We start from the raw sequence: 21,532 nt of genomic DNA on the forward strand, positions 1-21,532 counted from the left end.
AGTGTGTATCTAAAAATGTGGAAGTTCATAAGATTTAATATAGAGCTTTTTTGTAGGGCCGTACTGATGTGCTGAAGCGATTCAGAAGCCTGTGAGAGAGGTGTTTCCAGGGGCTGGACATAGACACATTTCCTGAAGGGCCAGTGATCACGGATAACAAAGTGTGATGAAAGAAGTAAAAGTCCAACTCTAAACCACGTTCCTTGCTATTATTCACAAGGCAGAACCCCATAGGTAATAGAAGCCCTCATTTACACGGTATTCTTCAAAGTGACCTACTTTAAAACCTTTCATCTGTTTAAAATAAAGAGCAATATCAGAAAACGATAGCTTAAAAAATCGATTGACAATTCCCTTCAGGCATCCCTACCTTATTTCCTCATACCTTCCAAACGCTTCCCCAATTCCGTATCAGCCAATGGGATTAGGTTTATTCTTTACATTGGCCAATCACGAGAAAGGGGGCGTCTGCAAGCGTGTGCCTTATAAAAACCAAAGTGTACGCCGCTGTCACTGCACTGTAGCTGTTCAGGACACTGATCGAAAAGACCTCAGCAGGAAATCTTACAAGCCGAGTGAATCGCTCTAGTTTCACCTGCGTTTTCACCATGAAAGCCATCAGTCCCGTCCGCTCGGTGAGGAGCTGCTACAAGGCCGTGTGCTGCATTTCGGAGCAGAACCTCGCCATCAGCCGGAATAAACACTCCTGTCTGGATGAGCCGGTGAGCGCCCTGTGCGACATGAACGACTGCTACTCCAAGCTGAAGGAGCTGGTTCCGAGCATCCCGCAGAACAAGTCGGTCAGCCAGGTGGAGATCCTGCAACACGTTATTGACTACATCTTCGACCTGCAGATCGCGCTGGAAGCAGAGGACACGGCCACGCCGGAGATGGTTTTGTCAATAAAGGTGAGGGGAGATGCGGGCTGATGCTGGGTCGCTTTCCGACATCCTCAGTCACTCGTCACGATCACTGGCAGGAATTTGCCTGCTGGTTATTTGCACTGCATGAATCTGGACTGCAGAGTCATTTAAAGTTCAAGGCCGTCCGCTGTGAATTTTCCAAAGTTTGTTCGCATGCGTACGTGCGCGCATCGCGCTGCTGTTCTGCTGTAGACCGCAGTCACACAGCAGCAGATGGTGCTCTGCGATGTCACACCTCTGCTCAGGCATTTATTATATACTTCTGTTATTGCCAGCTTCTGAAACTTGCTTCTCTTCTCTGTCCTCTCCATTCAGACTGCGGACATTAGTCGCAATTTCTCCAAAGAAGAAGGGCGGTTGTGCCATTAAGATGGAGATGGCATGTTATGGTACGTATATATTCCTAATTGATACATATATATATGTAAATATATATAATAATATAATAAATATATATATGAGGCAAATGTGCCCTGAAGCAAATCATCATATCTTGAATTACTCCTTTTTACTTAAGTTCAAATAAATCTATAAATGCCAGAGAGAATAATGTAAGTACTGATATGCTTAAAAGTGAAAGTCTTCACTCCTCCACTTTCATTATGCTCGCCAATTAGACAGGCCAGTGATTGTGTAGTGGATTCATTGCTATCTGCCTGGGGTTAATGAAAGTTCCATGCTAGGCGCCAGTCTGTCTGCTCCCCTCTGCAGGGAGGGAGAGAGGGAGGGTGAGAGATCTGACTTCACTTTTCTTCCTTTCTCTCCACGCAGGTGCAGGGAAACACATGTCTCCACTTCACTCCGGGCAAGAGGACAAGAGGGGCAGAACGGGTGGGATAGGTATTTGGGAGAGAAGGAGAAGAAGGAGGAGGGCTTGAAGAAAGAAAGAGGAAAAAGTGGACTGTTTCCTAGATGAGTGGGGATCAACAGTATTGCATGAGCAAGAAAACAGAGACTCATTCTTTGGCCCGTGGACAGACAAATCAACACACCAAAGTAGAAGCCAGGATTGGAAAGTGAAAGCTACCAGCTTTGTATGCCTTCCTCTTAAAAAAAAACAACCTGGGATTCCTTATAGATAGTCGGAGGAATTGTTCTTCTTTTCTTTTCTTTTCTTTTCTTTTTGTATTGCATTCCAAACAAAAGTTTTTGTGGACACACAACCTGAACTTTGTATCCAAGTCTCATATCACCTCACACAATTATCACCCCCCCCCCCTTTCCCCCTTCCCCAAAAGCAAAACACATGTTTTCTAATAATCTTGAGAACTAATCAAACTTCTTAAGAAGGTGTACATATCTGCTGGGGGTGTGAAATGTGAATCAATATGGATGTTTCTTTTTCTTTTGTTTTTTTGGGGGGATTGGGAGTTCGCGTGTCTTAGGTATAATCAGAACTCTATACTAGAGTCAATTGTAAATGTTTGCAGGGATTGTGTTATTTCTACAGACAATGTGCTGTGAGTTTCATAAACTCTTTATTATAAAGTTTGCTTTGTATGTACATGTATGTTTTTATGTAATGAAATAAAAAAAAAGAATGTGAAACCGTTTTCCTGGTGTGGTGTGTTTGGTCTAGAAAAATGAATGAGTTTGAACTAGTCGTATTCTTCTGAAGACGATGGGGATGCTGACGTGACTTTCTGGCTTTGGATGACAGTGAAATGCTGATACAACAGGATGTATTTAGATGAATCTTGAGGTTGAGTGGTTGGAAATCAAACAAAGGGAGTTTCCTCTCAGTGTTTCTATTTTTCCAAAGAAACCAGTTCATAGCGATTGAATTTCCTAAATGGTGTAAAAGAGAGAGGATGTTATGTGATTGTAAAACTGTGCATCTGATCATTCATAAATCCTGTTAAAATGTCACCTTCATGACACCAGTGTATAGAGGTACAGTATGCTGCCTAGCTAAAGCTACCACTCTTGAGGTAGCACTATACAATTTTTAAAAAAGAAGATAGGAAGATGTTTCCATGGTTTTTACAGAGAAGCTTTCCTTATGGAATCATATTAGAGAGTGAAACAATGCATGGGAAGTATGACTGTAGACAACTGATTTCCAAAAGCTGAACAAACGCTTGGATCTGTGTGGAATTTCAGGAATTAGATGTTGACACACACTACCGGTATCTCTCTAGAACAATAGTTACACTGAACGGAAGCTTTGTACTTTTGCACTTTTCTTTCTTTCTTTGTTTTTATTTATTTATTTATCTGAAAATAGAAGAAAGCTAACAACAACAAAACAACAAGGGAGAAGAGTTAAACATGATGACCCAATTCTAACCTTCCTCGTACAGCTAATAATGAAATAGCAACGCCATCTAGTGGTGCAAATGCGTTATTGGCTTTTCTCGCCGTAGGAAGTTATCACGGTGGAGAATATTTTGTGATACAAAATATAATTATTACTACCTATATGGACTTCATATTTAATATTATATATGTTCTATACTTTTAAAATGCTCATGTACGTTATTATTAATAGTAACAGCACCACAGCCTGAAGTTCAGGACAACAAGGTTACATGACAGCTTAACTGCTATCAGACTAATAAGTGGACAGTATGCGTCATAATAAATAGATAATACATGGATACAGTGCAATAGCTGAGCACACCTCAGCTGTAGATTCTATTTTGTACATATTATTTTTCTTCATTTTGTTTTCTTTGACTGAACGACAGTCTTTTTAAACCCTGTCTTGTTTTTATTGTGACGTTCTTGTTTTTCTCTGTGCATATAATTTTGTTCAGCAATATATCAGTGATGTAGTGCTGAACGATAATACAGGAATCAATAAAGGAATGCATTTTAAAATAACAGTGTTAGGATGGCTCATAGCAGGTGGCTTAAAATAGGAGGCTTGTGGTAGAGATGAGGTGCAGACCACCCACGTGTTTGTTCACCAAAGTCAAAAAATAAAAAATAAAAGCCAAAACATTACAAAAAATAAAACCACGTAGACAGTGGTGGGACCTGGTTCCAGCAGGATGTTAACTGGCAGCAGTTAACCCAATTAACTGTTGCTAATTGGGTCTCAAGCCATAGGAGACATACATGCTAAAGTAAAATAATAAACTGCACACAAATCTTTTCTAATAATGTTTCTTAACATCAAATCAATACTGTAAAAATAATTACAACTATTATTATGAAATATTTTCCCACTTGGCCTACCACCTAAAATCTACAATAAAACTATTATGGCTGTTCATTCCCCTGTTCAATCACTAGGTGCTGCCTGGAACCTTTAAAAAGCACTTAGGAAGTCTTGGGACTCTTTTGACTGGCAAAAACATTGGGAGAAAACACAAGTAGGACACAATCTTGTCATCAAAATAGTCACTTGGGATATAAATTGGCTCTCCTACCCATTAGAATACACACCAGGTAAATATCAAACCAGTATTTTCCACCAGTAAATTTACGCACATATTAACCAGTGCCAGCTGAAAGATTGCCAACAAGAAAAACCTACAGACAAATAACCACTAAAAAACACGTCAAACTTTTTTGTACTTATTCTTTAACACCAATGTTAAACATTAATCATGTATGTTAATCTGGTTAAGTAATGAAGAAGACTATTGCAAGCAGCAAACAACATGAAGATCAGCTGCCAGTCCACACTAGATGGGGCTGTTGGATGAGGATGGAGCCTCCTGACATCAAGAACTGTTGCTTTCAGTGTCAAAATGAAGCAGCCAACCTCAAAATGTAGGATTGCACAAGAATTAGAAAATGATCTTTCTTCTTTACAGCAGCACAGTGGACAAATGACTGACAAGCTGTCTCATGGCCAAGTAAGCCCAGTTCTCTTCTTATTTTGTGACAAATTCAGAAGGTGAAAAATCTGGAGTGGATTCCAATTGTTGAACTTGCTGGTGAAAGGTGCAAATCAGTAGTCTAGTATATTCTTAAAAATAATGAATACCCTGACAGGCTCAATAACATAGAAATGCCCAAAAGACTGAACTAGTGCATGATTATAGGATAACCTTCTTTGTTCAGAAAACGCTGAAGACACGTTGAAAACATTCTCAAACAGGTGGGTGTATCACTCTCAAGGTCTGTTATTAAATACAGAGGGTTTATAACTAACTACTGGTGTCCCTCCAGAACAATGAGGAGAGATTAGTCTATGCCAGGAAACAGCTCAAAGAGTTTGTACAGTACTGGGGGGAAAAAATGTTGGACAGATGAAACCAAGATTAACTTGTACCAGAATGATGGGAAGAGAAAAGCATGGAGAAAGAAAGGAATGGCTCACGATGGTGATAAATAAACTGGTATTATATCATGCTTTTCTACTTGGAGCACTCAAAACACTTTTTACTGTCATTCACCCAATCAAACACATTATTACAAGGGCTTTTTTTCTGTATACCTAAGCACCACGAACATTTGCTCTAACGTTGATTGACACAGCGGGGGTTCTCGCCCGAGGATACTTCGATACAGAGTGGAGTAGTCTGGGATCGAAGCACTGACTTTCCGAGTAGGCAATCTGCTCAACCTCAGCTGCAGCCACCCATGACCAGAAGCATACCACATTGCCAAACATGGTAGAGGGGATGTTATGGGATGAGCATGTACAACAATTAGGCATAACATTATGACTGCCTGCCTGATATTCTGTTGACCATCCTTTTTGCTGCCAAAATAGCCCTGATCCATGGAGGCATGGACTCCACTAGACCCCTAAAGATGTGCTGTGATAACTGGCACTAAGATGTTAGCAACAGATCCTTTAAGCCCTGTAAGTTGTGAGGTGGGGCCTCCGTGGATTGGACTTGTTTGCTCAGCATATCTCACAGATGCTTGATTGGATTGAGATCTGGGGAACCATTTTTGCTTTGTGGCACAGCGCATTATCCTGCTGAAAGAGGCCACACCCATCAGAGAATATAATTTCCATCAAAGGGTGTACATGTCTGTAACAATGCTTAGGTATTTGGTACGTGTCAAAATAACATCCACATGATGGCAGAACCCAAGTTTTCCCAGCAGAATGTTCCCCAAAACCTCACACTACCTCCACTGGCTTGGCTTCTTCCTGTAGTGGATCTTGGTGCTCGCTGTTGTGCCAGGTGAGTGACACCACGTAGTGGGCTATCCATGTGATGTAAAAGAAAACATGCTTCATCAGATGAGGCAATTTTCTCCTCCAGTTCTGATGCGCACTTGACCATTGTTGATGCTTTCGGTAGTGGACACAAGTCAGCAAGAGCCCCCTGTCTGACACCTTTCTATCAGAACCAGCATCAACTTTTTCAACAGTTTGAGCTACAGTAGCTCGTCTGTTGCATTGGATCACACAGATCTTCAGTCCCCACGTGCTTCGGTGAGCCTTAGCTGCCCATGACCCTGTCACTGGTTTACCACTGTTTCTTCCTTGGACCACTTTTAAAAAATATGATCACTGCAGAACAGGAACACCCCACAAGAGCTGCAATTTTGGAGTTCTAGCCTTCACAATTTCGCCCTCGTCAAGCTTGCTTTAATCTTTGTCCATATTTTCTGTTTTTGTCAGCTTTGCGGACAAAAATGTTCACTTGCTTCTTAAAATATCCCACTCAAAAACAGGTGTAATGATGAGGAGATAACCAGTGTTATTGACTTCACCTGTCAGTGGTCATATTGTTATGCCTGCTTGGTGTATGGCTCTAAGTGGAACTAGATCACTAGTGTTTATCGATTATATGAATGCCGATATAAGCAGCATGAATTCTGAAATGTGCATTACTATACTCTCTGCTCAGATTCAGTCAGATGCTGCAAAACAGATGAATGATGACCCAAAAGCATACAGCAAAAGGTACCCAAGATTTTCTCAAGACAATGAGATATCAAGGGCTAAGTTGGTCACCTGACTGGCAACCCCATCTAGCATGCACTTAGTTCACTAAGTACAAAAACAAATGCAGAAAGACCCATAAACAAGCAGCAGCTGACATTTCTGCAGTAAAGGCCTAGCAGAGTGTCTCAAGGGAGGAAAAACAGCATTTAGTGATGTTTTCTGGTTCTACTTCAGTCATCACTTGCGCCGTTACTGAAAATAGAGGACTCTGTATACAAATGGCTATAAATAGCACAGCCATTTGGGGGTGTAGGCAGCAAAGCTACAATAAATGTGTAACTGTCCAGACACTCATTTAACTCCACGTGAGTTTCATAAAACAAATTCACAGTTTGATACACTGAACACATTTTGAAGCATCACAAATTTTGATGTGACAGAGAGAAACATCACTAGTGATTTAAAAAAACAAAAGAAACAAACAACAAAGTTAAAAGTACAAAATGTACATCACTAGAATGCTGTGAGATGTTGCATGTCATGCAGTTGGGATGAAACATGAATCTGAATTTCCAGTATTGCTAGTTATGCAAGAACACCTACAAATTGTGCAGGATTTTGTGTGAAAGAGGAAGAAACATGAGGGTGGGGATAATATACGTTGCACTCTGTGGGCATCCAGTGCAGTAACAAAGCAAATTTCTTTCATCTGACAATTAAGAATTATCTCCTGATCTCTAATCCGGTGTAATAAGGAGGCAACTGTGTCAGCTTTTTTCTTCACCCTCGGTTTTTTAAAGGCACAGATGCACAACAAACAATCATTTTTGTTGTGCATTCAAACCACTTTCAACTTTGATTATTTCATTCAAAATGCAGTTCAGATTGACGCTGGACAATGGGGCTGCTTTGGTGGAGAGTCTACTTTGTCTTGGCCAAGGGGGTCAAGTCATATGGCTTGGGTTTGGTTGCTGCTAATGGGGGAGGGGGTGTTTTCTTTCAATACCTCCTCTGAGCCAATAAGCAGGAGTGGTACTGAGTGAATCCAATTATCATCTATAAATCTCCTTGTAACAGAGAACAATACACTTTGATCACATGGAATACAATAAAGCAAAATTGTCTTTATTGTTTACAAAAAACATACAGTGTATATTTAATTATATTTAAAAAATAAAACTTGTGAAAAAAACTTTCCAATCCTTTCTTGCCCTCTGATTTCTAATACACATATTTTATTATGTCCTGATTACCCAGAGAGCAATTCGGCACTATTTGAACATACTGTACATGATTGCACCGTTTGCAGAATCAGACTTCATTTTAAAACACTACAAATTTCATATAAACATATGAAGTTAATGTTTAACCGTTTTTGTAATCTTTGACTGTCAAGGAACTGAACTGGGATGCTGTAAAATGCAAGTAAGTGGTTACAAGTGGAGTTAAAAAGGTAATAAAAAGTGCTCCAACAACAATAATGCGCCTCTAACGTGTGATTATAAAGTCTGGGCTGGTCATTGTCTCCATATCCAGCCTGGCAATGAAAGAACACCATGTCTTGATGTGTGCTCCTGTCCCTTTAAGCAGATCACTCCCATCCCCGTACAACTGTTTTATGCAAATTAGACAAGCTGAACGTGTCATGAGCCAATCAGAAGCGGCTTTCAGCCGCGGGAGATCCGAATTTCGCGGGATGAAGTTTGGCGGTAAAAAGACTGTTCTGCCCCATCTCTTGCCCCCTTGTATGGAGAGAGGAGCTCTGAGGTGGACGGACAGGAGTGGCATACTGGGTCGGATTCAGCACCAGAGGGAGTCACAATCATTTGTTAATCTCCAGCTGGAACCGGATCTCAGTGAGACCTGAAAGCCTTGGAGAGTTAAGCTTTAAAGTTCTGGACGTTTGAAATAGTTTATTTATTCAGGAAGCTATTCTTTATAACTGGTAAGGCAAGTTTCCTCTACACTGTTACAGGACAAAGGATAACAACACCGACCAGCCTGTTAAATGTACTAAGGATAAACGTCACATTATAACATATAAGCCTGTACTGCATGTGTAATTCATGCGGCTTGCAGCTAATTCGGCAGTTTACGCTGTGAAAGTTGCTTTTGTTTTGTTTCTGTGTGTTACAGTATTGGCAGTTAATATATTCATAGAGGTCCCGCAGTAAGTGAAGCTTGCTGAGCGATTCAGTGTGCTCAAGTACAGGCACACTTCTGCCTTCGCCTCACCGGTCCGGTTAAATTTAGTCTACTCAGGAAAATGATGCGGATGCCTAAAGGCGTCTCGCCGGCATCGGCTCGGCAGGCAGTGGGGCTGCCTTGCTCTCAGCAGAAGATGAAGCTTTTGTCCACCGGTGGAGTGAAGACCGACTTCTTCCTCACCGGACTGTCCAGTCCGCAGATGAACACGGTACCGGCCGGATATTTCACCCAGATCTGCAACACCAGCGTGGCCGAACAAAGAGCCAACAGCCTGTATTCAACCCCCCATGGACCCGAGGTTAAACCCATCAGATCATCCTCCGGGCGACTGCCGGTAAATAATCACACAAATACAAGCCTGGGGTCGTGTTTCCTTACTGTTTAATATCCAGCGAATGATATGCATATGTCCGGGGGAGGAATATTTAACTTTTTTCATTGCTATGCATGTTTGAGAAGGGTGCATTCAGATATGTTTTGACGTGATAAGCCACAGAGGGGCCACTGTGGCTGCTCCTGCTGATGTGCATGACTGGTGTCTTCTCTCTTTCTTTCTTTTTTTTCCTTATCCATGCCAGGCTGTGTGACATCTTCTCCCGCAGTCCAGCTGTAGCTAAGACAAGGCCAGACGCCTTGTTCTGTGTTTGATGGTTTTGATGAGCCAGTAGGGGTGCTTAGAGAGAGGCCCCACTCTCTTGTGCCCAAATAACGAGTGTCCCCCCTCCTTGGTGCAGCAGAGCTAGTTTTTTTTTTTTAATACAAGCAAACAATGCAGGGGCTCGACCAAGCTGCAGGAAAGACACTTAAGGCAAATCCATAGCTTCCCAACACTTGTAATGGGAGATAACACACACAACAGATGCTCCACCCTCACTTCCCATTATGTCAAAACAGGGTCTGTGTTGGACTGTGGGAAGGAAGCATAGGTCAGAGGTCATAACCACAGAACAAGTGTATTTTCTGGAGTGTGAAAGTATTACTATCGGAAGCCCTAAAGCATCACCAATAAGTAAAGGATTAACCTGTTTTGTAAAACACATACACAGTTGGCTTTAATGATGTTAAGTAATGTCGTTCATTTTAAACTCGAATGCTGAAGATTATTTGAAAATCCTGATCTGAGAAGATTGGATGACACTCAGCAGCTTTTTAGTGCTCTACACCTGTTGTTGTTTGTTGTATTTGGTGTCTTTATTCCAGCTGACTCGTCAGCCCCGGAGTCTTTTTTTAGATTTAATGAATTGCAGTAACGCTAAAGGGGTTAGAGTGCGTACAGGGTTTTCAAATCTCATGTCAAATCCCCAGCCCTAATAGGCCCTTCAAGAGGATTAGATGGATATAAGTAAAGTGAGAAATAGGGTACCACCTGGCATATCATGTGCCAATGTGAACCTAACTGCTGTCAAAGTGTGTATTAGGGCTGCCACGATTAGTCGACTAGTCACGATTACGTCGACTATCAAAACCGTCGACGACTGATTTAATAGTCGACGCGTCGTTTGAAGCTTTGTAAGATCACAAAAGACGCAGGAATAAGTGGCAGGATTTAAGAGTGTAATAACGGACTGAAACAGAAGATGGCAGCATTGCATGTACAAGGATGTCAGCTACCGTTAAACCCCGAAGAAGAAGAAGCAGCTGTGTCCCAGAATTCATAGCGCGGCCCAGCGCAGTTTCCAACAATGGCGGCAGCTAGTTAGTTTTAATGTTACTCTTATTATTCTTTCTGGGTCACAAAATAAACGTTTAACATATTTTCAGGCGAGAATGTAGCTGTGTAAACCTCAAATATCTGCTCAGTTTATCAGGACACCACATATTTTCAAAAGTGCTCCGACGTTTTCGGAGACGTCTGTTACCCACTAGCTCGATAGCTAGCCGGGGGCTAGGTCACTAGCGCCGTGAGAACACCGGACTCCCGGCAAATTGTTTTCAAACCCACCGCCGTCTTTCACTACTCAGGTTAAATATATATGAGTCACTTAGATAAATTAAAAATGTTATTGTTTGGCTTTTTTTTAGTATTTTATTTGTTCCTGAGTAAATCAGTTTGTCTGAGATTAAAGTTATAGTTTTTACACAGCTGAATAAACGTCAAGCAGACAACTGATTATCAGAAGTGTGAGATGCTCCAGAATATACTCCAGTGTCCTGTTATATTTTAGATAGCAAGGAGTTTATTAAACTCCACCGAAACAATCTGAAAACTTCATTAAAATTTAATAAACTATCATCTTGTCTTTATTTTTAGTTAGCACAGACCTTAAACACTTAAAGCTGTAAGCTAATGATAGTTATATAAGAGCAGATGCTGCTGGTGCAATAAGCTGTAGTTTTACGTCTAATGGATGATGATCTGATTAGTCGACTAATCGCAAAAATAATCGGTGACTAGTCGACTATCAAAATAATCGTTTGTGGCAGCCCTAGTGTGTATGCATTGTTGGTTTCTAGAAATATTACGTGCATTCACGCTTGATAACCTGGTTTTCCCCTTGAAATCCAACCTTAAAGTTTGGCCATATAAGTGGTCCATACTGGATTTGATGTGGTTCAGTAGGCTTTATGACACGACCCCCGTGTACGCAGTCATGTCGCCTGTGTTTTTGTGCATGCACACTGTGACCACGGTAACTTCTGTTTTCAAGGGATTTGAATATTTTCAGTTGTTGCACATTGTCACAGGTGCACGTTTCAATTTACCAGAAAAACAGGAGCCTAGTTCGGGTTGACAGAAGTGACGGCACGGTTGAAAATACGGATGAGGTTTCAAAAAGCTCTCTGATTAAGAAACTTCCTCTGGATCACTTCAGTAATTTGGGTAAACTTAATCAAAGGGAGTGAACCCACCTTAAAGTTTCTGTTTTTAAACTTATCATTTTAAGTGATTTGATTCCCGTGTCTAGAAATAAGTGGTACAGTGGGCTTTAATGATGTTTGAGCGTATTCCTTCTATTATACGTTAGTTTTGTTGCACTAATATATATTTATGATTTTGACACAAGGATGTCATTATCATTATGTTTGGGTTTGAATGACTAAAAGTCACGACATTTGAGTTGCTCTTGTATGTGTTGCGATGGCTGGTGGTAGCTATCTTGCAGGATACATTTGATGTGATGATATTATGAAGTTTTATTGACGACAGTAAAGAAGCTGAAGATAATAATGTGTTGCTGACACAGCTGTTTCAGTGCATGTTCAGTCATGACTTCTCTGTTTACAGGAAGTGTGGCCTTTTCATGTACTTACGGCTCACTTCCTTTAACCTATACAACATTATAACCACAGCTTTTTTCTTTAATCTTTCCTTTTTTAAACTTTGACTGGGAAACCAGATTTTAAAGCTTAGCATTTATTTATTTTAAGTACAAACAATCTAAGCACATACAAAGTCCCACACGTTTGTAGGCACCTACCTACAAAAAAAAATAAAAAAAGGTTAATATTTGACTGATTTTAGTAAACTTCAGCTGCAGAGATCCAGTCTTTACTTATTAATCTTACCAACTCTAGAAAAAGGCAACGTATCAGCTATTGGCATGTGAATTTTAACCAGGGTGTGTAAACTGTTGATAAACTGTTGTCTCTGCTTCCTTTCAGCTCGATAGGGATGTAAATGTGTTACAGTATTCAGACCTACAGCCAAAGTCCAGGGAAGCCCTTTTCTCTTATTGGACTGCAGATGAATGAATTTGTCAGTTTAGGCAAAGTTCAGTACAGTCAAACAGCGGTATGGCAACAGGATGCATCTCCATAATATTCACCAGGAACAATGTCCCATTTATTCCCTGTTTATGTGACGTACTCGGAGTTTCACCACAACTGAGTGATTACGGATGTCAGCTAATGCCTTAGTCTTTCTCCTTTGGTAATTTTTAGGAACACACACGTCTCCTGCAACCGACCTTCAGCTCTGGTTTGACCTTCTTTTAGCCCCTAGGGTTAACAACCCATTCAGGCTAATGCTTTGGTGGGATATTGGACACAGTACCAACTGTATGCATTCTCTCTATTATCTGTTTTGTTGGTGTGTTTTCCATTTAACCCCAGCTTCAGGCAAATACCAGCCCTACAGGGCAATGCTCTCTATAGGGGGAGTTTTGCATTTCAAAGCAGCTTACCCTCATCAGGCAGGCAAGCCACAGTGGGGACGGATCCACACCTCTGTTTAACCGCTTAAGAGGCTGTTGTAGGGCAACTTTTGTTTTTCCTTTATGTCCAAGGGTGTGGTAGTGAAGGGGCTCGGTACAGAGCGGTAGGTACTTGTAGGCATACTGAAACTTGCCCTTTGCCTGGATGGAATCTAAGTCTGGTGCAGCCTGACTAGCAAGATCTGTTTGTTTGAGGAGAGGCCCGACTGCAGAAGCCCTTCACGTGATTATGATTACATGCGTGGAGTTTACAGCACAGCAGCAGAGACGGCGGGAACCGGCCAAATAATATACAGCAAACAGAAGGGGCCGCGTGCAGTAGATGGGCGTAACTGGGCAATCAGGCAGGGTGAGGTTATAGCAAACGTGAGTGGCGTGATACTGCCAGTCTTTGAGATAACGTGCTAATAAGGAGGCCAGCTGACTCGGGCCTCTCCCATCGTCTCTTATAGCTGCACCATACGTATGCGAGAGCTAGTTTTAGGGTGTGAAAGCTTTTGGATTCAGATTTTCACAATGTTGTGTTCTAACACCTTAAAAGTGATGTGTGCTAGGCGGCATACCTGTGCACTTTCTGTAAAATGTAACCATTTCTCAATAGCTGCACTTCTTCTTTCAGTGGTCTGTTAGTCTGTTAAGTGAGGAATTTAAAAAATAAAAGGTCTTTCCTCTAAATGACTTTGGGTTTGCGTAATATGGTTGAATCACCAGAGAAAGCACTCATGCAAATGAAGGAGCACCCAAGCCCTCACTCTGATGTACAGCTGCAGGGGGAAACCGCTGGTTCCATTCTTACAAGTCATCATGCATCAGGCTATGACTCAAATTGTACACGTGCATTAAAAAGTTTGACTTGACACACGTTGACCTGCTCGTTTTAAGTCATAGAAATGACAAGTCTTCAGCCTTATTTGGTCAAAAAATGCGACGTTTTTTTCTTTGTGCTGGGACACTGAGTCAATGGAAAGCTGTGGCAGTTTTTCTCTGGTTAAACCACAGCTGTCACGGCTGTAGGCAGTCCAACTGGTATCATCTGCTTCCTTTCTGCGACTCCAAGTGTTTGATAGCGACTTTCACGACCATCGGCCAATGAAAACTCAAAGTTTGAATCGTGCAAGAGGTCGTTTTAGAGGCAACAGTGAGCATTTTGTTCTTCGGTAGCTGTTCACCGTCCTGTTGCGGGTGTCTCTGTATGCCTGACTGTGTGTTTTAGGGATTAAAATCTAGCCTGCCAACAGCACGGGGCTGCTCCAGATGTCACGAGACAACAGGTGGACGTGTTAGGGAGAACACTGGGGGACAATGGCAGCCTTCATTATCCCTTTACTCGCACATGCGTAGGCACATCCACACGCGGTAACGTGAACTCCCTGCTTTTCCCATCTCTGAAAAAGCAATTTCCCTAAACCTGTTAACTAAAACAGTTCACTGGCCGCATGTACGCTGTCGTGGCAAAAGGGATTATTCGTGAGGAGACACGGTGAAAGGAGTTTGTGAGATCTAGCCATGCACTACAAATTACCCAGCAGCCAGAGTGTGCGGAGGTGAAATTGCCTCACTAGCTCAGTCATTGTGTTTTTGTGTGGGCAGTTGTTGGATTTCCAACTGACAGCAAACGTTCTCGTCCACCGTGAACTTTTGATGATGACAGCATATCTGCACGTGGGGTGTGGTGGTAATTTCCTAATCCTTAAGAGAGTAGCGCTTTCACTTCAGCTAAGTAGGCCAGTGGATGGCGGGAAAAAAAAGCAATGGTCATTTGAAGATTTTATATTGGGTTACAAAGGTTGTTCATGTGCTTTTGATTGTATGATGCATCGCTGTTATGGTCAGATAATGTTCTGCTTGTGTGCGCGCGTGTGTCTCTGTGAGGAGCCTGTGTGCTAAGCACAGAAGGAAGAGGGTTGAGAGGGGGGAGGAGAGGTCATTGAGTGATTCCAGGGACTTCCTGACGTATGTCAGGCAACGAGTCGGGCCTATAGACCTCCCGCTTCTGTTGACTGCAGACAAACAAAATCAGCCCCTGTTGAAGTGCTTGGGAAAGTGTGCGTGTGGGGGGTGCTTTGTTCCTGCACTTGAGGGTTGTTGGCACATTTACGACATGGTACTTTTAAACAAGCCCCTATTTAGCCGTCTAGCATTCATGCTACTGTTCTACAAAAGGTCTGGACTTGCCCTACAAACTATTTGATTCTTTCAGCTTTTTAACTAGCCATTATTTAAAGTCAGTAGGATGAGTTAAACACTTCCATAATGTGCTTTTGTTCAGCCTACACTGAGATTGGAAGGATTTCAGTCTTATACACCCTTTATATTTTCTTATGTAGTGAAACGGCAGTTAATACAGAGGAAGTAGTAGAGCTGTAAGTCACACCTGCTTTGTAACATTTGCATCTTTTTGTTAATCTTTGATAAATGTCTTCCCTTTAGGCCAAGAGGAAGCTGGATTTAGAAGACCCTCTGTATCTGCCAGAGTTTCGTACGCCAAAAGGAAAATGTAGCATTGCAGCACGGATACCAAGCCCAAGGAGTGAGTAGACTGTACATCTCTTGTTGTGTTTGTGTACAGCCCTTCGTGTCTGCTGTGACGGTGTTGAAAGTGCTCTATGAATAAAGTTGGTGTGGTGTGGTACACATCAGTGGGTGGAAAATATTTTTTGTACTATGCAAAGGGAAGAAGCAGTTCAACATTAAAAGAAAAGAATAAGAGCAAACAATGAAAAGAAGTTGATTGTACGGTACTCTTTAGCATTAATCTGAACCCAGGCAGGGTGGGTAATGCCAGGTTTGCATGACACGACCTCAGCCTGATTGCGTCCTGAACCTTTGGGTTGTGAGCAGACACGAACAGACCTGTTTGCTATGGGTCAAACTGACATGGCAGGAAGACTACTGCTGAAGTATTCCGCAATAGTTTCCTCACTTTCTGCGAAGTTCACCCATATGAGCACAGAGTGCGGTACCAGCAGCTCAGTTGCGTACAGCTTTACACATAACAGATTAAAAAAAAAAAGCAATGGTGTAGCCAGGAGTAGAGAGCCAGTATCATAAACTGGCTTGTTGACATTCTTTTCCTAGAATACACAAGCTAGCGCCTCCTTCCCAACGACATCTCAAATCTCACAGCTCAGCGGGAATGACGGATCAGGGAGGAATGTGCGGTCTGCCGTGTCTCTCAGTTATGAAATTGCAATGTCTTATGATTGTTTGATGGACAATTCTCTGGAATTAAGGAGCCCTGAGAATATGTTATTACTAAGATTATCAGACCTATTGATCCATTTTCTATCACCAGTGTGGTTATATGTCATTGAGTCACGGGGAGAGCACAGTAAGCAGAGATGCCAGGACCTCTTTCACAGTATTCTGGGAGAATACTTTAGTGTTCCCAAGACAACAGAGGGCCATAATCTCCGATGTGCCCCGAGTCTTACACAAAGATTCCCACCAGCTGGAGCTGCCTAAACCACCTAAACTTGCTCTTTGATGCAGAGGAGCAGAGACGTCCAACTAATCAAGACTGATTATTAAACCTGTAGCAGATTAAAGCAATATGAAGACACAGTCATCGGAGACAGATGCTGTTTCTGGTTTACAATACCGTACCCATAGCTCTTATTTTCATATTTTCCGTGCGAGGAAGAAATATTTCTGCTTGGAGGATTATTTGTAATTTCGAACATGATATCAAACATAGAAAGTAAAACATAAAGGCAGAAATAAATCTAGTTGACACATTCCAATAACTGTTTTCATGTTTCACTGTTGTCAACAGCTTGTATGACTAATACAGTAAATATTTGAATCAGTGATCTCTCCGCCAGCTCATCAGCCAAATAAAACACTTGAATGAATTAGTAAAAATCAGAGTTGTGTAACTCAAGCACATTTCTAGTCTTATGCGCTACTTTTCTGTGTGTTTCCTCGCAGCTCCAAAATCTCCGGGTGAGCGGACGCGGTACGACACGTCATTGGGCCTGCTGACCAAGAAATTTGTGGGTCTCATTGCTGAGTCTCCTGATGGAGTCCTTGATCTGAACTGGGCCACTGAGGTCCTGGAGGTCCAGAAAAGACGCATTTATGACATCACCAATGTTCTAGAGGGAGTCCAGCTTATCAGGAAGAAGTCAAAAAACAACATCCAGTGGCTGTAAGTAGAAATGCAGAAGAAGGTTAAGTAGCAGGAATAGTGGGAGGTTTATCAACTGCGTGTAGCTCACAGAAGCAAACCAGGGACTGCGTAACTGTTAAGTGAAGCCTTGGCATTTAGGGTTCCTTACAGACTTTCACAATAATGTTGGGCAAAGCATGGGCAGGACTGTTGACAGCAGCAATTTGGCCTTATTAACAAAGCTGTGTAACATAGTGCAATGCAGCTTGGTTCTTTTTGCTCGTGTCAAACAGCTGAGACAAGATATTAATATCTTATAAAAGTTTGCTTTTATAACATATTTACTCTAGATTTTTATAATGATTTTACAAAGTAGTGTTTTTATGCTGCACACTTTCTGGACTAATTAGTAAAAAAGATAGATGTATAGACATTTGCAAAAAACCTACCGATTGTTTTTGAGTCTATTTATACTGGTCTTTGATTGCATTCTAAAAATGTCTCCATTGCTTTTATTCTTCATGAAGTATTAAAAGGAAGAAAAACTTCATACTGGTACTCGCTTGTCTGCCCCCTAGTGGCAGTCAGCAGACATTGCAGTGCCAGTTGTAGACACTACCTAAACGTGTGGAGTTGTTTTGACTGTTACAGACTTTTATTATTCATAGACGTGTTTATTGTGTGTATGTGTGTGTTTCTCCAGGGTTGGAGACGTGTTTGAAGGTGGAGCGGGTGGAGGGGAGAAGGCCCGTGCCCTGAGGAAAGAGCTTGGAGACCTAGAGAGAGCAGAGAGATCTCTGGATGAACAGATTCAGTCCAGCACCACACAGCTCAAACAACTCACTGAATATAAAGAGAGTCAGAGATATCCTTTACATAGAGCACCGTGGTTATCCACGTCATTCTTTCATGATCTCCGTTTCCGCTTGTTGGCATGTTCCGCTGTAGCTTGCTTGGTTGAGTAGGTAACGCATATGCTAAAAGGCAGCAGGGGCGTTCGTCTTTCCCTACTTTACTATCAGATTCCTACTAATATCTTGCCAGATATAGCCAAAAAATAATAAAAGAGAAAAAAAGACAAGCACACACGCACGTGTATTTAAATTCCACTGTTGTTACCCTTAACCTCATGATCCACATTGGGCTATGTGACGTATCAAGACATCCGCTCCATCGGCAGCCTTCAAGACCAGACAGTCATTGCTGTTAAAGCCCCTGCAGAGACCAAGCTTGAGGTGCCAGACACAGCAGGGGTGAGATTTGGTTTATGTTTCAGTTTGTCCCCTTAACCCCTCCTTCCTTTAAATTGTGCATTTGTCCTGATGTCAGATTGTTTTGATAATTAATTGCTTCTTCTCTTGTTTCCTTACAGCAGGGGTCTTTGCAGATCTATTTAAAGAGTAGAAATGGTCCCATAGAAGTCTACCTATGTCCTGATGAGGGTCTTGAAGAAGCTAGTCCTGTTAAGAGTGTTGTCACTCCCAAAAAGGAATTCCCTCAAACGCAAGACCCTCCCGCTGCAACCCCAATAGGACCACCGAGTTACAGCGTCAAAGAGGAACCTGTTGACTGTAAGCTTTGAGTTTTGAACAGAATACCACCTTTATTTGAGCTACCCTTACTTTGATCGTACCCGTGCACTAGTCATAGACTGCATCTAGTTTTGCAACTAGCATTAATTTAGTTTTACAAGTTTTACAAAGTGATTTTATCCCAAGGCTTCCAGAACATTAAAAATGAATTGCACCTCTTCAGCTGGAGCCAGTCCAAAGGTCAAATAGCACCATTAAAGCAGAAAGGTCACACTTCTTTTTGGCGGTTTCATGCGATGCCATGATAAATCGGTGACAAATTAAACAAATGGCATGTTATTTAATCTGCTTTAGTTTTGCTTGTTTGGTTGTTGTATTTGTTTTGCATTCTGCAAAAAAATCTTGAACTGTTCCTTTAACTTTTTCATTATTTAACCCCTCAGCTGAAAGCATAAAAAACAACAAAAAACTTGTGCACAAGAGTAGAATAAAAATAGAACTTGTATGAGGATAAAAGATGTAAAAACTATTCCAATTTAGGAAGCTAAAAAGAAAAGTGTAGAAGTACACCACCTCTCTAAATGTTTTTTTAATGCAGTGCCCTTAGCACAAAATTAATTTCCAACGCTTTCTTCAACACAGCCAACATTTCCGCAGCAGCTCCAGCCGCCTCCTCAGCTGTGACCTCCACGTCCTCTCTGCTTGACGTAGAGGGTCTGCTGGGTTTGCCCCCGAGCCTGCTTCAGATAACCGAGGACCAGCTTCCTGGCACCTCCTTCACGTCAGACCCCAACACCCCCTTTGTCAGTTTTTCTCCACCTTTGGACCACGATGACTACCTCTGGAGCCTGGAGGACAGCGAGGGAGTGTCAGACTTCTTCGACACTTACGATCTCGGAGATTTGTTGAAAAGCTGAGGCTTAGATGAAGGGATGGGGCGGAGAAAATTCAGGGAGAAGAAGGGTAATATTTAATCGAATGCCTTCTTGGGACAAACTATTACACTATGAAGCCATCTGTTTTAATGTCCGATGGAGGAATCAACTTCTTTGTTTAAATTATAAAGTGAAAATATTTGTATATATAGTAAATTTGGGCAGTAAGTCGAGTAAGTCTCATAGAAAGCAGGAGTTATTGTTTATGTCGTATTGTCAGCGAAAGAACTGATGATGCATTTGTTTATCAGTCATTGTTTAGTGTGACCAACTCAGGAATTTTTTTTTTTACCCCTCGTTTCCAAAGTCTAAATAATTGTTTGTACCACTCTTTGGCCCATAGGGGGCAGCATTGTATAATGTCAGCTTTAACTGCCATGCAGCGTTACAGGATTCAATCACTGGATCAAAGTAAGCTAAAGCCATGAAGAGCCATACACACAGGGTCTGTTTGCAGTGTTTTCACCACTGATCAAATTAAGCTGTGAATGAACTTCAGTGTCGACATGCATCTACAGCTCGAGAATACACATCAGGTGAGATCTCAGCATAGATTTTAGACATTAAAACTGGTTTTCAAAGGTGCTCATGTTGCTTCTTTCATGCCTTAAGCTTTGTGTCAAGCCTTGTGTGCCTGAATGTGCAGGCTGTGACCCAGAGTCGAGTCAGAGGTCATGACAAATGGTGGCTATTTTTTTTTTCTTTTTATCTCTTTGAACATGTACAATCTTTGAGCGACGCCTTGTAGGTTTGGCAGCTTTGTTTCAGTTGTTGCTCTGTTGAGTTTAATAGTTGTCTTTAACTGAGTGGTTTTAATTTATTAGTGTAAAGCTACTATTGTATTTCTTAGGAAATAACCCAAAACGAATTAAATGCAGCATCTGTGTTGCAAGGGGGGTGAAGAGGGGTGGGTGATGGGGGAGAGGAGGGGGTTAATTGATGTAAATGAGGTGTAATTAGAGGAGCAATTTCTTTTTCCGCTAGTTTTAAAATGAATGAACTCTGTTACTTCAGCAGAAACAGAAACAATGAGAAATTTGTCTTTGCTGTTCAGGTTTTAGGCCCACAAATACTTTCCCTGCCTGCTGCGGCGTAACACTTTTACATGTCAGAGATGTACTCCTGAGGATGGAGTAGCTCTGACTTTAATCTGTTTGTTTGTTTTTAAAAAGTGTTTTTGAAGTGTTCTAGAAATATAAAATTTGGTATATTTTTGGCTTTCCCTCTACACTGCAGAGATAAGCTAACTGTCCTGTCCTATCAAAACTTGAAATTGAGTGTTGTGGTGCGTATTTGACAGCTTGGGAAATGGTTGTTGTGCGTTTGTGCGTGCAGTTTTTTTTACAATGTAGATTAGAGAATTGTGAATTCAGATTTTGTAGTGTGTGTGTGTGTTTTTTTTTCAATGAGCATTATTGTTTTTGGTATTTGTACATAACTTGTTTTGTATTTATACCTATTTTTTTCTAAAAAATTTTGGACTGTTGTAAGTCATTCAGCACTTAATGATTTGTAATATTGTGAAGTTATTAAATAAAATATACTGCAGCCATTGTTTACACATGAATTTGAGTTCCTCTTTTTTAATCATGTCAGAAAAAGCGGAATGCGTATGAATTGCTTTGTATGACGTGACTCTTGGTTTGATATTCTGATGTATCGCTAATTCTTCGACATCTGTGGAAGCCATATGAAAGTTTAAACAGTGCAGGCACTGATCTAATATATAGTGACATTTCCTAAAGAGTGACAATAAGTCTGCATCAATAGTTACAACGAAACTGAAACAGCTATAAACACATTCAGACAGGTGCACAAAGGCACCCATCATTCTTCACAAGCTTGTTGCTTTGGAAACCGCTC

The 21,532-nt window shown here is 41.4% G+C and overlaps 2 protein-coding genes across 4 annotated transcripts; both read left to right on the top strand.

Moving 5' to 3' along the window:
• Positions 1–495: 495 nt before the first annotated feature.
• Positions 496–2,476, top strand: id3 (inhibitor of DNA binding 3). Its single transcript, XM_086274975.1, has 3 exons — positions 496–908; positions 1,239–1,312; positions 1,695–2,476. Exons 1-2 carry the CDS (start codon positions 609–611, stop codon positions 1,290–1,292), a joined length of 354 nt encoding a protein of 117 aa, XP_086131101.1. The 5' UTR covers positions 496–608; the 3' UTR covers positions 1,293–1,312; positions 1,695–2,476.
• Positions 2,477–8,448: 5,972 nt separating this feature from the next.
• e2f2 (E2F transcription factor 2) lies at positions 8,449–20,571 on the top strand. Of its 3 annotated transcripts, none has more exons than XM_086275534.1 (8): positions 8,449–8,674; positions 8,866–9,271; positions 15,522–15,621; positions 17,022–17,241; positions 17,906–18,067; positions 18,341–18,455; positions 18,575–18,773; positions 19,377–20,571. In XM_086275534.1, exons 2-8 carry the CDS (start codon positions 8,996–8,998, stop codon positions 19,649–19,651), a joined length of 1,347 nt encoding a protein of 448 aa, XP_086131660.1. In that variant the 5' UTR covers positions 8,449–8,674; positions 8,866–8,995; the 3' UTR covers positions 19,652–20,571. The 3 variants fall into 3 exon arrangements, with proteins under 3 accessions (XP_086131660.1, XP_086131661.1, XP_086131663.1); XM_086275535.1 differs by having other exon boundaries at positions 8,983–9,271; XM_086275537.1 differs by having other exon boundaries at positions 8,449–9,271; positions 18,578–18,773.
• Positions 20,572–21,532: the final 961 nt, after the last annotated feature.

Source organism: Aulonocara sp. 'chitande type north' Nkhata Bay, linkage group LG19 (genome assembly GCF_057382095.1).
Source record: "Aulonocara sp. 'chitande type north' Nkhata Bay isolate Kocher_YH1m ecotype deep benthic linkage group LG19, A_spYH_male_GT1.1, whole genome shotgun sequence".
Lineage (NCBI taxonomy): Eukaryota > Metazoa > Chordata > Actinopteri > Cichliformes > Cichlidae > Aulonocara > Aulonocara sp. 'chitande type north' Nkhata Bay.